We start from the raw sequence: 24902 nt of genomic DNA on the forward strand, positions 1-24902 counted from the left end.
GATCGAACCGCAGCTCAAGTTCAGTATTCATTCAGAGGTTCGAATAGCTGCCTCTGGCATTCCTCCGCCAGGCAAGTGGAAAGCTTTTCAGGCACGCGAACATAAATTTAATTGCCTCTTTATATCAGCAACCGATTACGTAACCTTATCAAAAGTAAACAATTTGTTTTTCATACATGCTGGCAATCTAAATCAAACCTCGAAGGTTTGTTGGCTAATGATTGCCCTATTTCCTAACAATTATATTAAGATTATTAAAACTGCTTAATTTTAGTTATCAATCTTACAATTCAAGCATAACCTTTGAGCCGAGTTAGCAGCTCTAAGCCAAGCTAAGCTGGCTTTTTAGTTTTGTCGTTTGTTTTTTGGTAGAACCGGGAAGTTGCGTTTGGAATCTCGAGAGCGACGGACCTAATAACAACCGCAAACCCGAAACAAAGACTTCTTTCTCTTCAAAATCTAAGTAAAAGTTGAAAAGATGAAATTTGCGTTGCTGTTTCACCTCCTACTAGCTGGTTATCTCTATTCCCAGCCAGAGTTAGCAGAGGGATCCAAGATTTTAGCTGTTTATGCCTTTCCAGGTAAAGTATTCCAGAAGAAAAACTATGTACTAACTCCCTTGTTTCGTGTTAGGCAAATCGCATTTTATGATGCACACAGCTTTGATGAGAGAACTTGTTGAGAGTGGCCATCAGGTGACCATGATTTCAGCCTTTTCCCTGGAAAAAGAGAAGCTTGGCAGCAACTACACGGAGATCTTGATAGAACCGGTCTATGATTTTTGGCATGATGGTGAGTTGAGAGTACTTATGTTTATCTTCCGAACGAATCATCCATCATCATTATCGTCTGGAACCAGTTAAGCTGAACTTCGGAGCCCAGCATTTATTCGAGCTGACCCGCATGAATAACTATGATTTTCTAAAGATGCTAGAGATTATTGGGGTGAAAACCACGGAACATGCTCTACGGCAGCCCTAAGGTTAAGGCTCTCATTCATGCCCAGCAGAAGGAGGGGGTCTTCGATCTTCTCCTTGCCGAACAGTTCTATCAGGAGGCCTTCCTGGCCATGGCTCACCTTTACAAAATACCCGTAGTGACGACGAGTACGTTGGGCTATGAGAACCACATGAGTCAGATGATGGGCTTGATTACTCCTTGGTCATTCGTGCCACATGGTTTTATGCCCTTCACCGATCGCATGAGTTTCATGGAAAGGGTAAAGAACTCTTATGCTTCCTTCTATGAAGACATGGACAGGTTGCTCAACTATTTTCCGAAAATGGATGCGATAGCCAGGGAGTTCTTTGGCCCCGTAATGGGTAAGTTAAGACGAATCCTATTCTAGAACATTACACCTGTAGTTTAGTGTTTTCCAGCTGAGGTGCCAAAGGTTAGTCACATGGAGCGGGAAATCTCAGTGATGCTGCTTAACAGTCACGCACCACTCACCACGGCACGTCCCACCGTGGATGCTATGGTGCCGGTGGGTGGCATGCACATCTATCCACCCAAGCCTCTACCGTCGGACATGCAGGCCTTTTTGGATGGAGCCAGCGAGGGGGCCATCTTCTTTAGCCTGGGCAGCAATGTCCAGAGCAAGGATATGCCCGAGGAGATGCTCCGACTGTTCCTGAAGGTATTCGGTTCCCTTAAGCAGCGGATACTGTGGAAATTCGAAGATGAGAGTATTGTCCAGCTGCCGGAAAATGTGATGGTGAGGAAGTGGCTGCCACAGGCGGACATTCTGGCCCATCGCAACGTGAAGGTTTTTATCACCCATGGAGGATTGTTTGGCACCCAGGAAGGAGTCCATTATGCTGTGCCTATGCTGGGCATTCCCTTCTACTGCGATCAGGTATTTAAAAAGAAATTCATTTCTTTTACTGTATCTAACAGATTTTACTCTCAGCACTTAAATATGAACAAAGCCGTTTTGGGTGGGTATGCCATCAGCCTCCACTTCCAGTCCATTACCGAGGAAATCCTCAGGGACTCCCTGCTCCAGCTCCTCCATAACACCACCTATAAGGAGAACGTGCAGAGGGTCTCGAACATCTTCCGGGATCGTGAGCAGGAACCGCGCAAAACTGCTGTGTACTGGATTGAATATGTCATCCGGCATCGGGGTGCTCCGCATTTAAGATCCGCTGGCCTGGATCTTAACTGGTTCCAGTTCTATTTGCTGGATGTGATAGCCTTTGTGGCCGTCATTGCTCTGACTGGAATCATGGTCCTCTTATTGGCCGTTAGATTGCTGATGGGCAGTAACAAAAAGCAGAAGAAGACTAAGAAAAACTAATATTTTCAAAGGTAGAAACGTTAGTGGAAATACTTTTTCGGTAAACAGGGTAAAACAATCCAATTCGAGTTTAGACGACTTGAATAGCTTAATCTAGTGATAACAATATAATAAATGTCTTAACTTTCTATGTTCAGAAAACATATATTCTTTGATCCATATAACAATTATATGGCGTTTTTTTCCAACGCAGAGAATCCTAATCATGTACTGAGCCTATCAAGTACAACCTGCTATATAGTTTACTCACGATTTCTGCCAAATCATGCTAACATTTTGTTAACTTTTAATATACTATTTCGGAGAGATGCCTCCGGGTGGTACCCCGCTCTCTCGTTTCTCAATACGAACCTCAAAGTTATCTTTAACCGCGATCTACCCACAGAAAACGATCTATCAGAACCCATTTGCAGTCGTTCGAGATTCGTAGACCGAGTCGGTTGCCGATTATTCCCATTGCAGAACAAAAGGCGGAATCAAAATGGTTTGTTGACGTTTTGTAAATAAATTAATTAAATATCTGAAAGCTCTTAAAGCTTTTACTGCCCCTACAAATCTTATATAGAGGTTAACGAACGAAAAGCTTTTAAATTCTTGTTTAGCGAAAGTTTTAATAGAAAAGTAAACTTGATCTACTCAACCGTGTTATCACCTCACATTACGTGATAGCTAAAAGTCATGACCTCAAATAAAGGTTTGACTGATAAGATAAGGTTACAAAATAGTTATAGGGTACTACCGCAATCAGTAGCCCAAACATTGTGAAAATGGAAATCTTATATTTCAGCAATTAAGAAGTGCTCTGCACATCGCTCTCTTGAGTCTGGTGGCTCTTCAGCAACTGGACTTGGGTGCCGGTTCGCGCATCTTGGCAGCCTTCATTTTCCCTGGGAAGAGCCACTTTATGATGACCAATGCCATCATCCGAGAGCTGGTGAAGCAAGGACATGAAGTTACTTTCATCACCCCGTTTTCCCTGGCCAAGGAAAATCTGGGACCTAACTATAAGGAAATAAATATTGCACAATACGACTTCTGGCCAGGAAGTAGGTCATACCCCAACATCTGATATATGCATAAACTTACCCTTTGATATTCCTCAGTTAAGAAGAGGACGAAGAGGAACACCGTTCTGGAGATGACCGATTTGCCAAACTACGAATTCCTGCGAATGGTCAATGTGATGGGTGTGGAAAGCACGGACTTTGCCTTCGAGCAGCCAGGATTGCAGGCTGTGATCAATGAGAAGAACAAAATCGGCAAGTACGATCTGCTGCTGGCGGAGCAGTTCTTCAACGAGGGAGCCCTGATCCTGGGACACCTGTACCAGATTCCCATCATAACCGTCTCGACCTTCGGTTATGCCAACTATCTAAGCCAGCTGTTTGGTGTAGTGTCTCCCTGGTCGTATGTCCCGCATGCCTATATGCCCTACACCGACCGCATGTCGCTATGGGAACGCATAGGAAATGTGGCCATCAGTGCAGCCGAGGATCTCAGCAGGGAGTTCTCTTACTATCCCGGCCAGGATGCCGTCCTCAGGAAACACTTTTCCAAGCTCCTCGACAGAGTTCCCACTATAAAGGAACTGGAAAGGAATATTTCGGCTATTCTGTTGAACGCCTACATGCCGCTAGCTTCATCCAGACCTATGGCCTACAACATGATCCCCGTGGGCGGCCTGCACATTCAACCCCCGAAGGCTTTACCAGAGCACCTACAGCAGTTCCTGGATGGTGCCACCCATGGAGCTATTTACTTCAGCTTGGGTAAGTGAGCTTCTACAGTAAAGATGGATTCCGAAATGTTATCAATCTATTTCCATAAAGGCTCCCAGGTACGCAGTGCTGATTTGCCGCCCGAAAAGCTGAAGATTTTCCTCGACGTCTTTGGAAGTCTGAAACAACGCGTTCTGTGGAAGTTCGAAGACGAGTCTCTGCCCAATTTGCCGGCCAATGTGAAGGTTCAAAGTTGGTTACCTCAAGCTGACATTCTGGCACATCCCAATGTGAAGGTTTTCATTGCTCATGGTGGACTCTTTGGCACCCAAGAGGCGGTGTACAATGGCATACCAATACTGGGAATGCCCGTCTACTGTGATCAGCACCAGAACATCAATCAGGGCAAGAAGGCTGGTTATGCTTTGGGTCTGGATTACCGGAAAGTCACCGTGGAAGAGTTACGAGGACTGCTGCTAGAACTGATTGAGAATCCCAAGTACAGGGATAACATTAAGAAGGCGTCGCGGGTGTTCCGTGATAGGCCCCTTGGCGCCATGGATACGGCCATGTACTGGATTAACTATGTGATCGAGCACCGAGGAGCACCTCATCTGGTGGCTGCTGGCGTGGAGCTGCCCTGGTACCAGTTCTACCTTCTGGACATTGTTGCCCTGGCTCTCGCTGTCATTCTCCTGCCAATCTTAGCTCTAATCCTCATCTGCCGTCGCAGCTCCAAGCCAAAGAGCCCGCCGAAGAAGAAGTCCAAGAAGAATTAGAACCAAAACTTCAGTTTTATTTTTGTTAACAAATGAGGATACAATTATGTTAGAAAGATTTTTGTAATAAATTTTGGATAATTTCGTAATACATTTCTAGGGCACTAGACAGCTGGTAATTGATAACAAAGCTAACGAGTAGCGTGCAAAGACCGCCCGCAACTAACTGAACTGGATGCTGAAATAGGTCAGGAGAATTAGCTTGGGATCTTCGCAGGGCCGTTCTTCAGTCTCCGGGCCTCTTCTTAAGCTTGTTTGTGTGCATGTGCATGTGTGCCTTGTGTAGTGTGAGTGTCGTGTGTGCATGTGTTTTAGGGTGTGTTTCAGTGTGGGTGTGCGGCGATCTCTACTGGCTTATGACCATGGACTTCTTTACCTTCTTCTCCTTCCTCTCATGGGTGATGGTCACTTCCTCTGCGAAAAAAAACGATGGAAATCAGTTTCCAACTAAGTAGTTAGGAGTATCAAAATGCTCACCCTCGAACTTGGTGGGCAGCTGCTTCACCGTCTCGATGGTCTTGACGTTCTTCTCGCCGGGTTCGATGATCTCCTCCTCATACTCCTCGATGATCTCCTCCTCGTCGGTGTCGTCGGGATTGACCTTGTTGCTGGGCACTGGGTCGAAAACGGTCTTTACGGCTTTCTTCACGATGCCTTCGGCCGTTACGGTGGTGTAGTGGTACTCGGTGCCACCTTCGATCTTGATGGTCTCCACGGTGGTCACATCTCCGGGGTTCTCGGATGGCACAATCTTCTTGGTGCCCGACTCAGACTTCAGTTTCTTGGTCGTGGTCACGTCCTTGTGCTTCTGGGCATCCTTCAGGGTCTTCTTGTACTGACGGATCTCCTCCTCGGTGAGCTCCACCTCTTCCTCCTCGTAGACGGTCTTCGAGGTGGTGATGGTCTTGCCAGACTCCAGCTCCGTGGAATAGGTGTACTCCACTCCGCCGGGAACTCGCTTCGAGGACACAGACGTGGTATCGTTCTGGAAGAAGTCAGCGGGTGGTGGTGGAGCCGAAGACTTGGGCTTCTTCTTCTGCTTCTTGTCGCTGGTCGAGGTGTTTGAGGTGGAAGTGACAGCCTTGGTGTTCTGCTCCTGCAGGGAGTTCTTGCGCACGGTGCGGTTGTTCTCGGTGATCTCGATGTTCTGGGTCACGGATACCCTACGCTCCGAGGTGGTGGTGGAGTTGGTCTGCTGATCCTGGAAGTTCTGCACCACGTTCTTCTGCTGCTTAACAACGCGGCGGGAGGATTCCGTGGAATCGGTGGAGTCCACCGACGACTTCCTGGTTACGTTCTTTTTGTTCTTGTTCAACTTGGCGGCGGTGTTCTCATCCACCTCCGTGGGAACGGAGTCGAAGAAGGTCTTGGTGCGGGTGCTGCGGGTTCCGTCCTCGTTAATGGTGGTGTAAACTTCCTCGTAGCCACCCTCGATGGCGCGGGTCAGCATGGTGGTGCGCTCATCGATGCGGATCTCCTTGCCCAGACGCTTCTGGACCAGCTTCTTGTTCTGCTGCTCCTTCTTCAGATCCTCCTCGCTGACGGGTTTCGGGTCCCAGAAGGTGCGCACCTGGGTCTTGATGGTTCCATTGGGCTGGGGAGTGGTGGTGATCACCTCGTAGCCACCCTCGATGACCTTGTACGTGGTGCTGGCTCCGGTAGCCTTGTCGAACTCCACCTTACCGTCTTCGATGTCCGCGGAAGTCAGTAGCTCTGTGTGGTGTGTGGATGTGTGTATAGTATTTGGTATATAAAGGTGGTGTCATCCCAAGCTCTTGAGTGTGTGTCTGCATCTAGGGTTATCCAAAGCACTTGCGGCTTAAGTCTAGTATTAGCTTTTGTCTTATCCTAAGCTAAGTCTACGATATTGCATGGGTTTCCTTCTTAAGGCAGCCTGGCATTTGGGTAAGTCCAGAGACCCTTAGACGATGTCCGTAAAGTTGGGAATATCTCTTTTACATTTCCCTATATTATTTAGCTTCAAATTTAATAGTTACTTCCTAATTTAAACATTTAATAGAAGACTCAAAGCGATTAATATTTAGTATGTTATTGGTATTCATCTTCTTATTTGATTATAACTCTTATTGCCTTTCCTACAAATAGACTTTAAAAACACTTATAAATTTATAAAACATCAATTACAAAAATTGAGTCTCTTAATAATCGTTGCTTTAAAAATTGAATATGATTTCAGATTTCGATAATTACACTCCATATAATCCTAGAAAACTTTAAGGACCTCGTCTAAGGCCCGCTTAGTAAGCAATTTTTACAGCATAATTCGTTGCATTCGCTTTGTACTGTCTTGGATCTGTCTATCAATCGCCGCGTTAGACGTGTACGGGTTGGGGTTCGGTATCCAGATTCGGTTCCAGCCGCCGATATTGCGACATACAGCGACACGCCAGGTGTGGCAGGCAGCTGTAGTGCATCAGCAGGTTCAGTAATTGCTATTTGAACTTGCGGGAGGACCTCTGCTTGCCGTTCTTGGAGACGCTGCCGTTTCCGCTTCCAGTCGGCATCGTGATGTGCTGCGCTGGCTGCGGTTGCGGCTGTGGTTGTTGTGGCTTCGGTTCCGTTTCCGGTTGTTGGTGCGGTTTCTCCTGTCGCATCTGTGGACTCTGCTTTAAGGAGGATGCTGGGGAAGCTGAAGCATTTGCCGGCTGTTTGTTAGTTGCGGCTTTCGAGCGGGTTGAGGGGCGTGGCTGGTCAAGATGGACTCCACCATTCGCATTCCCTTTATTAGTGGGAGCCGGCGTGGCTGCCATCGCCTCCGAAGGTGGCGATTTCTCGGGCGGATGCAGCAGCTTGCGGGCGGTTTCGTTTAGCAACTGAGCAGAGCTTAGTGGGTTAGCAGGGTCACTATCGTTATCATTATCTGCAAATGTGGTTAGGGGTAACGAGACAGTAGTTTTAATGCGATTCAGCTACATCGTCTGAAAATGCTAGGATGCTGGATGCTGAATGCTGGATGCTGGTGATGATGACTGAAATGCGAGGTGGTGATTAAGCGATGGTGCTGGCTCTTATGGCTACGTGATGGTTCTAAGACCTCAGGCTTAGACCCGATGCTTCCCATGGCTTAGATGGCTTAAAAGTACACAACTGAAAAGGCGACAAGGGTGGGAGAAGAACGTAAGGTAACTTAAAGCTAAAATAAAAATGCACATTTAAAAACAGAGTTTCTTAAACTGAAAGTTTGTTTGTGTTGTTGGGGTTTCTTTGTTGTTCTTGTTGTTCTCGAATAAATATTACGACAATATTTGCAAAAAGTAAATTATAACATAAATGGTTTACGAGTATACGTATATAGATAGAAAAGTTCGGCTGCCAAGACACTTGAAACAAACACTTAACGCTCAGCTCGAATTCGATCCGAAGAGTGGGCGTTAAATGGGGGAGGGGCCGTTCACTCACACTCGTATAGGCACACACAATCACACACAGACAGATACAACTACACAATAGCCACAACATGTTGGCTACAATTTCAGTTTTGATTTTTACTTTATTTTAAATGGTTTTCGTTTATCTTTTCTAGAGTTATTGTTTACACTCATTGTTTGGTTTTTATTCATAGGAAAACATATGTACATATGTGGGGGAAAACGAGGGGGAGATGGGCAGGGTAGGAGGGTAGAAGTGAGGAATGGACTTTACGCCACAATGAATTTCGATGCAGATGAGCTAAAAAGTCATCGCTATAAATCGGTAAACACACGAGAGGGTGAAAGTACAAAATTTTCAATTAAAATACAATGAAGTGTAAAAGTTTGTGGCTGGGCCAAGTGTTTTTTTTTTTTTTTGGGCGGGGAGGAGAAAGAAGGATGAAGGGGCATTGGGGCAAGAGATTGGGGCAACTGTGCCAAGTGTGTCGCCCACACACGCACACATCGCATCGCATCACATCATGTATGTCGAGAGCAGCAGCAGCAGCAGCAGTGCAAAAAGTTTAATTTGAAAACTTAATTAAAATTTCCGTGCTTTTCCTCTTGCTCTGTTTCTCTCTCTCCCTCTCCCTTTTTCTTCTTCACAAGATGTGTGCGGGGGGCAAATAAAAATTGCATTTATGACACTCTGAAGAATTCGTTTCGACAACATTTTTGGCTGAACCTTAAATTTCAATTAGACCGTGGGCTCCCTGACATTGGCAACAGTTCGCCTGCCTCCCAAAACGGGGATTTACGATTGTGTGGGTCTGATCTGTGAGTGTGTGTGTGCGGTTTTATAGGGGCTGGGGGGTTTGGTTGAGTGTGTGCGTGTACAAGAAAAAATGGCAACAAAACGACGAATAACGAACGATTTGCATTTGTTTGTTTTGTTTCGGTTTTTTGTATCTATGAGCTACCAGTTTCTTCGGTCTCCTTCTCGCTCTTCTTGTCCAGCGTCTGCGAGATCTTCTTCCAGATGTTCTCAAAGGAATCGGCTCCGGAGTAGTCGATCTGTCCGGACTCCCAGCATTGGCGGCGCATCTGGTTCTCGTAGGCCTCCTGCTCGGGAGTGCGCTGCTGGCCGATGCGGAGCTGTGACAGAGCACCAGCCAGGCCCGCCTGAAAGTATGTTAAGTAATTTGATTAAGACCTTAACTTAGTAAGTCGGATAGTAGGAGAGAATATGGGTAGGTGTTTTAGGGGCTGTGCATGCATTACGAATTAAACATTTATTAGCAAAAGTACGCAGACGAACGGTTGACAACATTGTAATGTTAGTTTGGGTGCACGGGGCGTATGATTAATATGACAACAGAGTGCTACTCCAGGTATAAATCAAGTATACGACGCGTTGAGCTCCGTCTGCTTACGTTTGCAGCTCGTGTCCCAGCAACTCTTCGGCAGATTACTATGTGAAAGTGGGCTGAATGGAGAGGTAGGTGGCTATGGTAAGCACATGCAACACGAGGATGAAGTGCCCGCTTTCGCTGCTGAGTTTCAAGATGATGACGATGATGATGTTTGCCTAATGGGGAGCAAGCTCTCCATGCTCCCTTCATCTACATTGAATGCTTGACCAGGTGCCAGGCCAACTAATAATAAATCAACAAATGCCCTTATCCAGGCCACAAACACAACGTTAAACCATGAACCAAGTACCAAGGACCATGAACAATGAACGATGACCGAAGGACAATGACGATGACAATGACAATTCGTATGCAAAACAGTGACTAGACGAAAACCGAGGTATTACACTATCACTATCACTTGCACTACCACTTATACACACTTGCACACCACTATCCGATGCTGGTTGGTTGGGAGTCGGGATGCCTACACAGAAAAAATATCCATTCAAATTCGAAACTATCGTTACGTTATTTTAACATTTTAAGTAATTATTTATCTTTTTTTCTGTTTTGTTTGATCATCGTTTCACTTTTTTCCACTCTTAAATTGGATTAAAAGGTGAATCTTTGAATAAACAAACAAAGGCAAGTATTAATGGTTGTATAATAACCAAATAAAATCGAATTATCGGCGAAATTCCATTGGCAAACTATTATCATAAATATTTATCCGTCAATAAAAATATCAATGTGCTGTATTCAGAGAATGTGAATAAAAATCATCAAAAGGAAAAACCGGAAACAAACTTATTCTTGCATTTTCCTTTTGTAAAAACGTATAGACTCGTTCAGGACACTTTTTTCTGTGTAGGTTTTCAGGCCGGGCTTGGATTGATTGCCTTTACCTCAGGCGGCGTTGTGGCTGCAACTTCATGTTCTTGTTGGTGGTTTGTCGCATTTTCTACTGTCTGACTATGCACGGAATGATGTGGCGTGGGCGTGGGCGAGGGCGTGGGCGTGGCTGGGGGCGTGGCAGTGTTTGAGAAGGCGTGTTCAGGTGGTTGTGAAATGTTTAGCTCGTTGCTATTCACATCTACGGAAAGAAAGTCTTCAGCATTGGCAGTGGCATTGGCATTGTGGGATTGGTTTTGGGGAGGTGGTGTCGTTGGCGGAGGTGGGTGGCATGCATCGTCATGATGCCACTCAGTGGCATATTCATTTGCATTCGCATTCGCATTCTCATTCGCAATCGCAGTCGCATCCGCATTCCCATTGTCCTGGCTGTGATTCTGGCTGGGATTGTGATGCTGCTGCTGCTGCTGCTGTTGCTGCTGTTGCTCCTGCTGCTCCTTCTCCAGATTCTCATAGTAATCTGCCCAAGGATCGCGGAACTGGCGCACATGCAACAGTTGGTGGTGCAGCTGCTGCTGCTGGTAGAACTCATGCTGCTGCCGCTGATGCTGCTCATCCGCCGCGGATTCGCTTTGCGAGTGCATTAGGTTTAGGCAAAGGCACTGAGACGATGTTAGATATATTGAGTTATATGCACGACAAATGCGATTCGTCAGTCCAAGTATTATTTATGGCAAAGTATAATTTACAGAATGCGCAACATAGGAGGCAAGAGTTGGAAAATAAAGAGTAAATGAAAAGTAAATCAATTTGCAAAAATAAAGAACCGAGGAACGTCACAAACAAAGAAGGGGGAAAGTAAAAAGTACACAGGAAAAACAACTTAAATTGATGTTTTGCTATGACGAAGATTTAACCAATATCATTTAATATCAAAATTTGGTTCTGTGAAAAAAGAAAACAGAGATCCCCGAATGCGTGCTAGTGTGTGTGTGTGTGTGTGTTTGTGTTATGGGATATATCTTATGATTCAGTTGATTTTGTTGCTCGTCTCTTGGCATCACCCCCAACCGACCATCTTGATTTGAATCATTTCCATCTATCGATGGCGTAAACCGAAACATTTCCCTGGCTCTCGGCCAAATCGATGCAAATTAGAAAAAACAGAAAGAAAGTGAACACTGAGACAAGGTACACACACACACACACAGGACAAATATTACAAAAAATACAAAAGAAATAAATTAAAAGAGACCCAATTGAGAATCGTTCTGTACGTCTGTCTATGGGGCCAAAAAAACAAAAAAAAAATAGGTTACTCTGGGGCGTGGCTGCTAATCGAGGAAAAATCAACAGAAAAGTGCAAGCCGAAAAAAGAAAAATAATGAAAATGAAGTCAAAGAACGGGTATTTAAAGTGAATAGATAGAAAAGAGGCGAGAAATGGAACGACAACGAGGTCAACTATTGCCAAGAAACAACTGGCAAATAGAGCGATCTGAGTTTGTTTGCTTAAGTTATTTACTCGGCGCACAGAAAGATGGATAAATAAATAAATATTTGCGTTATAATTAAGATATTTACACAGGGGGGTGCTCAAGGTCTCTACAGATCTGGTGCAAGATGGTTCGGCAATTGAAGATCTGCTTACCTCTGGACTGGACCCTGGGGCAGTCGCTCCCTCGGGTCGATCACTAGCAACATTTCCTGGCGTTTGCTTGCGATTAGCGGGTTAAGAAACGAAGCAGGGGGTTTGTTTTGGGAGCAAATACATTGGGTTAAACAATAAAAGTCTCAGGTTAGCTTTAGTATGGCGTTCAAGTAACGAGGGGGTACATGGGTATTCAGTCAGATTGTTTTTGGGCTCTAGTAAGCTGTAAATCGCCAAAAGGGGTAATAGATTCAAGTGACCTTTACAGGGAGCACTTACCATTTCGGTGGACAGGGACTGGATCACATTCTCGCAGAAGATGTTCCACCACAGCTGGATCAGATCCTGGGCATGGGCATAGTCTGACGAAACGCTGGCCACCTTTGTCTCCGAGTTGAACTGAATCAGCCAGGGCTTCAGCTTGCCGGCGAAATGCAAAATCTTAATCTTATCTCTGAACCTGCAAGCCAAATGGAATTACAAGCTATTTAACACTCCCCATAGAGATAGCGAACTCACTGTTTGAAGGCGGGCAGATAGCAGTATGAGGCATAGGCCGTAACATTGTAAACAAATGGCAAATGCTTCTTGATGTCCGCCGTCGCCCAGTTCGAGAAGAACTGGTTCAGCAGGCCCTGGTCACCACCATCGAAGCTGCCGTTCTTCACGGCGAACTCTGTGATCTGGCCAAAGGTATCCACGCTGGGTTTGAAGACAAACACGCCGGAGTTGAAGCAGTCTGGCCAGCTTACATCTGGAGCAGCCGACAGTTCCTCGCGCTCGAACAGCTCATCGCAGTTTTGCAGGACCTGCATAGCGATAATAAGATGAAAGATATAATATCTTTAAGATAGAATACCTAAATGGTGCAGATAAAAGGAGGGAAGATTACTTACCAGTGTATCCGCATCCAGGAAGACGCACTTCTCGAACTGGACGAGACGCCAGCAGTGGAGCTTTGTGAAGGTCACGCCCAGTTCGGGGCGGGAGAGCAGGGCCAGGTTGGCGGCATCCTGTGAGTCCAACACATTGACCTCCTGCACCACATTGTACACCTCCTTCAGTCTGTCGCGCATCGACTGAGAAACAGTGGGCGTGACCAGGATGGCCAGCTGGTGGGCGGTCTTGACCCTTTTCAGAGAGTGGGCCAGGACCAAGGCACCCAGTGAGTACGTGTCATTTGTCGTCAGCGTCACCCAAGCGAACTCTATTGGTAACGAGATATAAAACAGAAACGGATGCAAATTAAACGCTATGGATATCTCGGGGATGCAACTAAAGCCAAAGATACGAATTGGGTTACAACACAAAAAGATACTTTTGCACTGCACGTTTCACTGCTGCTGCAGTTGGCTGTATTTATTAGTTTCGGATTCAGCAAAAAACGTTATGGATTATAAATAAACAAGCGATTGTTCGGGTTCCCCATTGGAAGCGGAGCAGATACAGATACAGATACAGATAGATATGTGTATATACAAGTGGTGTGTGCGGCGGATCTCCAACTGCGTCAGCATCACCCACATGCATCCAAATTTCATTTGCTTTGTTAGCGCGTATAAAATTGCAAAAAGGCAAAAATGAAAAAAAAAAAAAAAAAGGGTGGAAAAATCATAAAGAATTGGCAATACTGAGCAGAGCATATTTCAGGCGAGTCCAAACGAGCAATTAGAATTTTGCGTAGTTGGCATTTAGTTGGGCGAAAAAGCTATAGATAATTATTCATGGCGCTGGCATATCCTACAGATATATTTTTTATATGCACATGTTTATTGGGCGATGATTATGAGCTCGATTTGTTTGCGTTGCAGATCTCTCACTCGATGGGGGAATTAGTTTTGTCTAGATTAGGTTGGAATCTATATGGTACACCATTTACAAGAGAATTTCCTCGAAATTCCCGCCCACCCACGTTCTTGGTAGTATTTATAAATTGTTAAACCATGCGATCTTGCTGTTTTGAAAATAAAAAAATTCATTAGAGTTAAGATTTAGAGATAACATACGATTATTTTTTATTTCCAATTTTGATTATTGACAAGTAGATGGAATTTCGAACAATATTATTCGGGTATTAATGCTACAGATCGATAGAAAGTATGGTAGATAGAATATATACAAGTCTGTATATATATATAAGGTATGGTATCTGCGGGACATTCCGTTGAGCTAACTTTAGTCGGGTTAAATGTGTCAGATTAGGGTTCTGTATACATGGGCTTGGTTTGTTTGTTGTTTGGTTTTAGAGAAGCGAACTGAAAAGGAACTGAGAAGCGCAGGATACAACAAGTAGATGGATAACAACAACTACCTTCTCGCATTCAGATACGGATGTGGACACTGATACGGATGCGGATACGCATACTGATGATAACTGCTGCACAGCGAGCTAATCAGCGGCATTCAAATGCATTCGCTAGGCCAAACTTGATCTTGCTCTTGATTTGGATTGGGATCAGGACGATCTTCATCCTCCGCTGGGTCTTTAATGTGTGTGTGTGTGTGTGGAGAGAAAGTGTGTCTGTGTTGTGTGTTGGAGTGTGCGGGTGAAAGATACACACATGCTTTCTTTTCTATTTTCGCGTGTGTGTGTGTGCTTGTGAAATGATTCGTTGAGCCTAAAATAAAAATGAAATCATTTACTTTCGGCGAAACTAGAATGGATCTTAATAACTTCGGACTTACCGGATGTGTGCAAAAATGACAAAATATTTCACAAAACAATAAAACTTATGAGGTAGAACGATCAAAAAGAATGTTCAGAAGGCGCCATAAATTTGCCGACTTAAACAAAATAAAACAAACAACACTCGGTCTAAATTTAACATTTCAACAACTGTTGAAATTGTCAAATAAAATGCGTCGCGACGTTTTCCTTAAACATATGCTTAGCACCTAAACTTAAAAATAGATAAATTAGCAATTTATGAGACAGCTAATTGTGGGAAAATTCCTTTAGTTTCTCCCAGTGCACGAAGAGAGAACGGTGAGCCACTCTCTTTGCAGAGGAAAGCTCTCTCTTAAGCAGTTTCTTCGTTGAGCAGAGTTTGCGCCTTGCTTTCAGCCACCCTTTTTCGCCTTTATCAATTATCATTGCGTATACCCGGAGCACAATAAAGCTGATAAAGCGCCCCGCCAAAGCAACAAGGCAAAAAGGTCGGTGGGTTGAGCTTTTGGGTCTGGGTCAAGTGACTGAACAAATGCCCGTTGGAGCGTGATGAGGCCCAGATCAGATTAACACCAGACACCGCCATGAATGGGGTCACCAATTAGATGAATGAGAGAGCCGAGACCTTGAGGGAGACATCCCGTGCCCTCCCAGAAAACCCGTTTGCCAGGGTCCCCATTAAAGCATCGCGATAATTTGCAGCCAGCGCATAAGACATCAAGTACAGTCGTACTTGCCTAACTTCAAACCATATTTTTCTGCGTGAAATTTGAGATTTGCCACCGTTGTTAATGTAAGTTAATGCTAAGATGTATTAAAATTATTTTTGGGCATTATAATGGTGTGTTAAGTGAAGATTTTCCTCATATTTTATGATCACAAGGATGGTTTGTTAACTAAAAATAAAGTTAATACAAATCTTTTGACTGATCTTACGATCTTAAAGATATCCAATGCTATAAAAAGAATATGAAGAACTTGAAGATGCCATAAATGCAGCATATCGAAGTTCAAGTTAACCATTTAGGCCTGTATGGGGGAAATGCATAATGGGATATGCCAAAGGGACAGATGGAACGGAGGTAATCGGGGAACGTCGGCGACACCAACGCACAAATTGGCGAGTGCAAGGCGCGGAACAAGTTCTGCGGGAAACCTCAGCAGGCAGTGTGTATCTTGTAGATTCCGAGTCTGTATCCGAAAGAGCAGGCCACTAAAAATAGCCCCGCCAATGTGAAGCGAAATGAGATTGTGTCTGCTGGTAGGCGATGCATTGGATCGGTACAGGCAACGCAGCAATTTTAGAAATTGAATCACCATGGATGGCTGATATGGCATGGATGTGGATGTCGATGTGGACACCGAGAGGGTGGTAGAAACGCGAGATGCTGGAAATCCCTGCGGGCTAAAGCAAATTGAAGCCAGCTGCTGTAGGTTGATGATTAATGCGGGCATAAATCCGTGCAGATTTAATGGTCTTTCCAAGGAAAGAAAAGAAAATATGAGAGTATCCGAAATTTCTAGTGGGCGATGCGACACAAAAGAATGTTCTCGGGCGTGGAAAACTTTTCAGAAAAGCAAAAATAATATTATTTTCGAGCACAGAAACTTGTTAGCGCCTGTCGCCAGCCATAATTCCGACCCATACAGATATAGGCGGAACCTAAAAATAGAATGACATCTATGGGGCCTACTATACGAGTACATATAGAGTGTGAATAGTATATGGGATGGTGGAGATGAAGACGGCGGTGGAGGTGCTTCAAACATGATCGCCGGACGTCAGCGAACGCGTGTGAAAATGCCAAGGCGAAGTGCATCCCTTAATGGGCTGCTAATCTCAATGGGCTGCAGATGCGGAAATGGCATCGTTGATAAGGCGGCAAGGTGATAACGTGGCTAATGGCGCTACGTGGGATTACTGGGTCGCCGGATTGCGACAGGTACAAAGCGCAAAATCAATGTAATGTTATCACAACAATCTCTCAGCATAACTTTAAGCTCTCTCCTTGAAGGTTATGTGAGCTTCGCGTTATCAGCGGTTTTGTGCACAAACTTTTCATAAACAAACAAATATGCCAGGCAGCCAGAGGGTTCCAATGCAATGGTTTTATTTTTTTCCTTTTTAATGTTTTCCTATACTCTTCTCTCTGGCAAGAGAGAGCGGAGAAACAGGGGGTGGTAATGAGGGTGTGGGGCAGTGGGCTGTGGGCTGCGGGCTGCGGGCAGAGCAAACGCTAGTGAAGGTCAGTAAAGGTCGTAGCCACACACCGTCTGGCGCTCTATGCTCGATTTATAAATATATATAGTATAGTAGTGCGATTATCGCTATGATTTTGATTTTGTTTTTGATTCTTAGTTCGATTTTGCATAACTCCTCCCAGAAGCGAGTGTTATGAAATGGGAGGGATGGCGATTGGTTGGTTGATTAGCAGGAAACGCCAAAGGAGCTTTAACTTAGGGCAGGCTTTTCTTTCGATTTTCAGTTGTTCAGTTTCCAGCCTTTAGCCATGCATACACACACACACTCTTCTCTTGCTTGCTTTTCATTTTTTTTTTTTCGTTTCTTGCTTTATTTTTTGCTTTGATTTTCGGTATCGCCCAACTTACTGCTCATTTTGTTAGGATATTATGGGTTAACTCTGGGTTTTTTTTAATGGGTAAACTCGATTTTTGGGGCACTCGCGAGACTTTTCCGGCGGGCGGTGGGTGGTTGAGCTTTCACACTGAATTCGAGAACGAGAGCGGCGTTTGCGATGCGCCTTCCACGAGCGATGACGAGAATCTGAGGCGGCCGTTCGACTGCCGTGGGCATAAATGCCTAAATGCCAATGCAAAGTCGCGGGCAGCGCAGTCGACGTCGTTGGCCACCACAAAAAAAGCCGGTGGGAGATTTATTTTACCCGCTACTCGAACAATAAAATGGGTATATTGTGTTCGTCGAACAGGGAGTGGAATATTTTCCGTAGTGCCCTTCAGTAAACAGCTAAGCAAAATGAACTAATGAACAAAAGTGAACCACTAAACAAATGAACCAATGAACAAATAAAAAACAATGCCAAAATGAACAAGGGACAAAGTCAGAAGAACAATTTTTTAATAAGGGAAAATTAAAATAAATAATTTTACCTATTTCTATAAAACATCTCTTAATTTTAATAATAATTCATATAGATCGATATAAAAATCTTTATCAGTGGGTATTCCAAAGTCGATAAATATAAAAAGTCTAATACTATATCATTCTTCTGGTTTCATTTAATAGTGCGAAGGTATTTGTGAGCAGGAAGGCGCCAAAGAAAAAGTATTTTGCATTCCGCTTACTTATATTTCATTTCTATTTCTGCTTCTTCTACACTCGCCGGCTAAAGCTGGACCGGCTGTAAACGTAAAAGAGAGAGCGAGGGAGAGAAAGAGAGCGAAAAAAGGTGCGAAAGTCACATCAAAAGCGAACCTTGATTAGTGGTGGTAAGAGTGCCAAAGAGAGGTGAAAACTAAGAGAACATTTTAAGAGCTAAACAGTGTTGACTAATTTTGTGCAAAAATATTTTTATTTGGAGGAAAACATACTCTTGGGGTTTGAAAAGATTCAAAGAATGTGTCTAAAATGATTGCCTACTTTAAAGGGCTTAGAACAAGTGCCTAAATACGAGTATTCACATTTACTCGCCAAAAATATAAAAATGTATCCTTATAAAATAATTTTAGAAAACTGTTTTTTTGATGACGACAAATCAAGAATACAAATTTTAGACTTTTTTCAATTTCAAAGTATCAGAAGAGAAACATATTTGGTGTTAAAATTTTAGGTTAAATAAATATATTTTTCTTCTTAAATTATGGTACAAGTTTATGTCATTCGTTAAAAATATTGTATTTCTCTGTAGACTTACTATGTATATGTTACTTATATAACCAGGTAAATAGCAGTGGCGTTTGAGCAAAACATTTCCCGTTGATTGCATTTTTTAGTTTAACATTTTTGGTGTTTTTGTTTTGTTTTGGTGAAGGATTCGCGGTATTTTGCTAGGTAGACAGTTGTCCTAAGGCTAAACTAAGGCGTTAATGGTAGGTAAATAAATATCTGGCCACTAAAACTAACTATGTGTCTAATTAACTAACTAAATGCTATTTGCGGGCAGTATCACAGTGCAGAGGCTCGTCCTCCGGCTGACGGTTAATGGCATTTTTCGGAGAGATCACAAACGGCTTTCGCTTCTGGGCATTTCTCAAGCGTCGTTGGGAGCGTTTTCTTCGGCAGTATATTACGCAGAAAATGACAACTACAAAAATTGATTTTTAGTTAAAAATTGGTTTAGTATTTTTTTCATTAAGAACTCACTTAAAAGCACAAAACAAACGCCTCCAAAACAGCCTGCGCCAAAGAGCCAGAAGCTGCGCGTTTCGGCCAACTCCACAGTCGTCTGGCAACTGGCGAATGTCGCCGAGTGGATCGTTCGATTGTAGGGCAGTGGACACTCGCGGATGTCGAGCGCCTCTGAAAATGGAATTGCATGTTGGTCATGTGCCAAAATTAGCAGCTGCTCCGACGGCATCGCCTCCATCGCCATCACTTACCCATGCAAACAGGCACGAACTTCGGACTGGCGCCGAGCATCATGAGATGGTTGGTGACCTGCTGGCAGCCGCACTGGCTGAGCTTAGACTTGGTCAGATCGATGACCTGCAGGTGACACAGATTCGCCAGGCTGTCAATCTGGAAGTTCTGCAGCGGATTCATCGAGGCATTCAGTTGCCAGAGTTCTGGAAAAGTTTGCAAGGTAAGGAAAAGTCTTAGTCTTTTTTGCGATTTAAAACGAGAACTTCAACTTACTTGGCAGTACCCCCAGGTCGGGCAACTCCTGAAGCTCACATCCTGCAATGTTAAGGTACTCCAGAGGAGCCCGAATGGGCTTTTCCAGCGCTTGAAGGTTCAGGGATGTCAGCTCGTTGCTGTCTATGTAGAGGTTTCTCAGTCGCGGCAGCTGGAACAGCTCCAGCGGAATCGTTGTCAGTCCATTATTCGAAAGATCAATCTCCTGGGAATATCGATTAGGAAATTAATTAAAGACGCAGTCGCTGATTAATTGGATGTCGTTGTTACCTGGAGCGAGGTGAGTGGCTCAAAGGTTCCCACCTCCACCGATAAGATCATGTTATCATAGAGCATCAGAAACTTAATGTCCGTGTACCTCTGAAACGAGCTACTTTTCAACTTCCTAATGCGGTTGTGCGATAGATCAAGAACCTGTAAAAATTGCCAGCGAATTGTCAGATCATTAAATGACAGTTGAGAGTTATGAATGGCTGGGGTTCCCATATCTTTACATACTACAAATGTATGTATATATAATGGATAAATTTATGTTTGTGGGCAACTTCTTTATTCTTTAATTAAGCTCAATTGAGGCTAACTGTGGCGAGGGGTCCGATGACGACGTGATCGTCTGACCCCGCGATCGTTACTCACCTCCACCGAGGTCTTGAGATTCTGGGGCACCTCCTTGAGGTCCAAATCGTAGCATCGAATCCGCAGTAGCTTCTCGATCCGACCGTAGGTGCACTTGCGCTCTGTCTGCAGGACAAAACCGTCGGAATGCAGACTCTGGAGGCACACGATGAACGTCAGCAGCTGCCAATGCAGTTCCATGCTCTGCCAAGATAAATGAATAGAATTTCCAATTTAACTCAAAGATCAAAACTGGGGCTTCGTCAGTTTTTGGCGCTAACTTGTTTATTTTGTTGATTGGAACTAGAACAATAAATTATAGAGAATAATGGCCCATGGGCGCGTCAAAGCGTTTATTTTCGAATTAACGATTTACAAGATCAATGCCGATTGGCCTGGGGGTCTGGGTCTGGGTTGGTTTTAGGGGTGAATGTGAATGTGATTGGTGACCAAAACAGAAAGTACTCAATCAAGCGAATCTCCCGCACCTTGCAAAGAGAATTAACCTATGGAAACAGAATGCCAGAACCAAATAAAGCTCAAATTCGAAGCCTAGGTCAGCTGTTGGCCTGCGTATGAGCGATGTTCATATTACGTATACGTAACACACAATCAGTGTCATTCCGATTGCATTCATGCACATCAACAAAAGATGATTCCGCATAGCTGCGGCGGAAACAGTTGCAGCCCTATAATCAAAATAAAAGGAAAACTAGCCCGAAAATAACTGAGTCACTGCCGTGTACTATAGATAGATCCATTTTGGGAGAGTCTTGACAGCAAGTCTGTTTCCTTGTACAATATCTTATCGTTTTGTGTGTGTATATCTTTTAATTCAACATCAAACAGCAAGTGGGGTAGCTATAAATCATACAAATATTCCATTAAAATGCTTTTATGGCTCTTTGCGATGTGTCAGATTCACAAGCACTTTCCAAAATTTGCCAAAATGAAAAGGAAACCATAATTATTGGCCAGAAATAGGAATTCTACATACGTGATTTATACCTACACATAAGTACATATATCTTGACATGATCTGGGCATGTTAGCCCATTCGGAATGCACATTTGGGAAATTGAAATGGCCAGAATCCATTGTTAATGTCACTGTCACGCCCCATTGAAGGGCAATTAGAAAATTGCACGTTTCCCAAGTTTGTATCAGCAGCCTTTGCGTGATTTTGCTTTGTGAAATATGTGAAAATGGAGACTGAACCTCATGAGTAATATCTTGAGTATTGTAATTTTGCATTTGTGACATTCGGGCTAATTGCTGTCGCAGCTGAAGTTTGTATTTTTCCCAACCACGCCGAATTTCTTGGTAAATCAATTTTCTGTCAGCAAAATATGTGGAAGCTCTATTTACCCAAACCTTTAACGCTTGCCAAAGAATGATGAACGACAACCTAGATATCCATCCATATTGGCAAATCACTTTGAGCCCCTCCAAGTGGCGGAATTAAGACGTATTGAGCCCCTTTGGCCGATAACATCTTTGTGGCCTTTTACAATGGAAACAAAAGAGTGCTAATCAATTATAAAGTTAGTAACCATTCGTTGGTCATACTAGCAGCGACAGACTAGGAAAATAAATATGATTCATGGTCCTCATTTAGCCACCATGATTCGACCCATTTATTAATTTTTGTTATTTCCCTGCTGGCTGAAGTGTCTTGGCCTTTGACCAAAAAATGTTGCGCTCCACTTGAGAGACATGTGCTCTCCAAAGAAACAGTCCTGCCATTAAGTTTGCTCCACTAGGCCAAACCAAACGAGTGCATACTTTCGCCACCCAGTGTGCGCTACCTCTGTCATTAGAGCCGTCCGTCGAATCAGCAAAAAAACGAAGCAGAAAAATATCAAACGAAATATTGAAGCTATTTCCACACTTTTTGGGACTGACAGCAACCGCAACAATGGCTATAAATATATTTCATATATTTAAATTAAAATTAAGCAGAAAAGCCCAAAACGGCGGCCAGAGCAAGATGGCAACATAAACAGTGGCGACCAACTGCAAACTTTTGGATTCGAAGATCCCGCTCATACCGTTCCCCTCCACCGTTAATAACACAATTTTCGTTCGGCTGGGCTCAGAATTCAAAGAAATTGGCCATAAAAAGGGCTAGTGCCAGGCACCAAATGGAATAACCACTCGTCTTTGGATATAAAAACGATCCCGACCCGCAAATCAAATGAGGAATCAGCCTTAGCCTTAGAGATTGTTCTATTAGAGGTGGATTGGTAGGGGTCAGAATTTATGTTTTCCACTTTGGCCGCATTTGTTCCGATATTTATTTATATATTAGGCTCAATCAAGCGGCAGGCCAGACAAACAATGGGAAATGCGAATGGGGTGGCAGAAATGGGTTACGGATCGGAACGGTCCAATACTCCCACCTCTCCGGATCCGACTGTCGACCAACGCATTGCAGCCTGCCCGATATGATAAATATGACGACGAGGGATTATTTATCTGTTCGCCGGGCCAAGCGATTATTGGGATAATAAAACGCAACATGGATTCGAAAAGCCCCTAAAAAATGGGTGGCGTAAAAAACTCGAAATTAGTATCAAATATTTTAATAACATTCTAAACATTTGTGAATGGATTTATGTGCTCTTGTGATAGTTCCTGTCACACATTGTGGGCGTCTCCGAGTATGCATATATTATCGGGTATACCGAGCATGATCAACATATATCTTTCGGCGCAACCCCCTGCCTCGCCGCCCCTCAACAGGTGTGTGCGCTGGAGGGCCCCAAGATTTATTCAAATTTCTCGCGAGTACGATGAAGATTTATTTGTTTGGACTTTTCTCTGATGCCTTGATGAAACATCGCCCCAGTCGACTTTTACTATTGTGTCGTCAGATCTCGGTTACCTTCTTGGCTCGCCAGAAATGCCATTAGGTAAGAATCATATTTTCTTGAAAACTGAAGCTTATCAGAGTTCGTCAAGTGCTCTTATCGCAGTTGTCCCCCTTTCAGCTGATACCCCCTGTTTCCAAATTACTGAAGCGATGCCAAGAACAAAAAACATTAATTGAAACGGCAACGGCCAGTAAAGAATGGCGAAGCATAAAAAAACGCTGTTCATTTATTTCAATTAAACACAATCAAGAAAACATTTACCCAGAGAATGAAAAGAGCGAAAAACAAAAGAACCCAATCCCAGCCACAGTTACTACTCTACAATATCGGAATGTCAGTATTTAATATCACACTGTGATCACAAAATATTGGTTATTTAAGCTTGACATTCTAAGAACCTTTTTTGTAAACAACCAACTTTTTATAAAAATATTTAACAATTTTGTATAGCTTAACATTGTGACTATGATTTTCCCCTTGAGGCTTTCCTTTCTCTTCCAGAACACACGCTGTAAAGATTAGTCTCCCCCTTGATAAGCAGGTGTTCTGTACGTGTTTAACTGAAGTTAATTACTGAATAAACACTCATACTTTTTCACCCTAAAAAGATTACTTTTAAGATATACACACCAAGTTTATAATACAACTTTCATTCTATCTGGAAGATATGTGTGGCATACACAGAGCGGCTCCAATTGTCGCTGTGAAGCCTCCCCTAATTGAAATCAATTTAACTTGGATTCTATCGCATTATGCTGTCGTAGAGACTCTTTCAGATGCAGGCACTCACATATACCATATACTCGGACTACACGACGAAAACGCTGGACTGGGGCACATTTCAATGCTAAGTTTCCTGATTAGAAAATGTAATATAGCTCATACAGCTGTTGTGCAATCTAGTCGTTGTATTATGAGGTTCCACTATTAGTGATAACCCTCCAGACCCTGTACTTCTAGTAAAAACCAAAAAAACCAACGATTTCGAAACAGATTTGTTCGCCTACTTACCGCTTCGGAAATTCAAGTGTTCAGGTATAATCCCATTTAAAGTTGAAAGAGATAATCCTTGTAGAAATGGCAGAATAATAGAAGCACTACACTCACTTCACTTTGTTTTATTTTATAATTTTGTAAAATACTTAATGATCTATATATTTCTTTAAAATATATTATTATGATTGGGCTAGAAAGAACTATATTTACGCCGGAGAATGATAGTGCCACCGTTACGGAGCGTGCACGTTAGCCGGAACCGTTCAATTCAACCGCAGACATAGAATTGAAACGATCGGTTCAGTTTTGGGCCTTTCGGACTCCGACGATCGCCCGAGCACTCACACCGATACACTCTGATAAAGCAGTGGCACACTCACAGATGACACTGCTGCACTGGGAAAACTCAAAGGGAAAATTCGGGAGAGAAAGAGAGTGACGCTCTCGCAGCCCGTTGATAACGGCAATGGAAACTGATACACTCTGTCGCTGGAAATTGAATTGTTTTGCTGATTTTGACAGCTCAGATGTGGATATTTCTGATTTACCCAGCCACTCATTCAATTAGCAAACAAATGATAATAAAAATCGATCTGAGGGCAACAGGGGTTTCCTAATGAAGCATCCACGCCTGATGGAAATACAAGTGTAAATGCGTATGAATATTTCGATGAATGATACCATATACCATTAACCATGATCCCAGAACTGAGAGCTTAACCCATGTCGTAAATGTGGGCAGACGGCTTAATTCGCTTCTTATCAGCAGGTCCGACTCCCTGACAAACGGAGATCTCTTCATGTGTGGACATGAGCCCTGTCCATT

The 24902-nt window shown here is 43.6% G+C and overlaps 4 protein-coding genes across 12 annotated transcripts; 2 read left to right on the forward strand and 2 right to left on the reverse strand.

Annotated features, from left to right (window-relative positions):
• The first annotated feature begins 39 nt into the window (after window positions 1-39).
• LOC108109273 (UDP-glycosyltransferase UGT5) lies at window positions 40-2437 on the forward strand. Its single transcript, XM_017217762.2, is given in 6 exon segments — window positions 40-581; window positions 634-792; window positions 860-975; window positions 977-1322; window positions 1380-1858; window positions 1913-2437. Coding segments are annotated over 6 exon segments (1593 nt in total). The 5' UTR covers window positions 40-478; the 3' UTR covers window positions 2303-2437.
• A 254-nt stretch (window positions 2438-2691) lies between these two features.
• On the forward strand, window positions 2692-4888 carry LOC108109071 (UDP-glycosyltransferase UGT5). The gene is made up of 4 exons (XM_017217423.2): window positions 2692-2786; window positions 3090-3348; window positions 3406-4071; window positions 4132-4888. The coding sequence occupies exons 1-4, from the start codon at window positions 2784-2786 to the stop codon at window positions 4797-4799; spliced, it is 1596 nt and encodes a 531-aa protein (XP_017072912.2). The 5' UTR covers window positions 2692-2783; the 3' UTR covers window positions 4800-4888.
• On the reverse strand, window positions 4796-17571 carry LOC108109069 (glycogenin-1-like). 8 transcript variants are annotated; one of them, XM_017217421.2, is made up of 8 exons: window positions 17366-17571; window positions 12984-13294; window positions 12607-12896; window positions 12367-12547; window positions 12088-12153; window positions 10491-11099; window positions 9151-9352; window positions 6441-7680 (listed from the first exon to the last, which is right to left on the reverse strand). In XM_017217421.2, the coding sequence occupies exons 1-8, from the start codon at window positions 17370-17372 to the stop codon at window positions 7253-7255; spliced, it is 2094 nt and encodes a 697-aa protein (XP_017072910.2). In that variant the 5' UTR covers window positions 17373-17571; the 3' UTR covers window positions 6441-7252. The 8 variants fall into 8 exon arrangements, with proteins under 8 accessions (XP_017072905.1, XP_017072910.2, XP_017072903.2 ...); XM_017217414.2 differs by lacking the exons at window positions 6441-7680; window positions 12088-12153 and having other exon boundaries at window positions 7972-9352; window positions 17366-17568; XM_017217418.2 differs by lacking the exons at window positions 6441-7680; window positions 10491-11099 and having other exon boundaries at window positions 7972-9352; window positions 17366-17565.
• A 713-nt stretch (window positions 17572-18284) lies between these two features.
• Window positions 18285-24371, reverse strand: LOC108109271 (leucine-rich repeat-containing protein 4B). Of its 2 annotated transcripts, XM_017217761.2 has the most exons (8): window positions 24092-24371; window positions 20486-20507; window positions 20226-20408; window positions 19860-20003; window positions 19590-19794; window positions 19334-19519; window positions 19098-19253; window positions 18285-19038 (listed from the first exon to the last, which is right to left on the reverse strand). In XM_017217761.2, the coding sequence occupies exons 3-8, from the start codon at window positions 20403-20405 to the stop codon at window positions 18884-18886; spliced, it is 1026 nt and encodes a 341-aa protein (XP_017073250.1). In that variant the 5' UTR covers window positions 20406-20408; window positions 20486-20507; window positions 24092-24371; the 3' UTR covers window positions 18285-18883. The 2 variants fall into 2 exon arrangements, with proteins under 2 accessions (XP_017073250.1, XP_017073249.1); XM_017217760.2 differs by lacking the exon at window positions 20486-20507 and having other exon boundaries at window positions 24092-24370.
• Window positions 24372-24902: the final 531 nt, after the last annotated feature.

Source organism: Drosophila eugracilis, unplaced genomic scaffold (assembly GCF_018153835.1).
Source record: "Drosophila eugracilis isolate 14026-0451.02 unplaced genomic scaffold, ASM1815383v1 contig_1765, whole genome shotgun sequence".
Lineage (NCBI taxonomy): Eukaryota > Metazoa > Arthropoda > Insecta > Diptera > Drosophilidae > Drosophila > Drosophila eugracilis.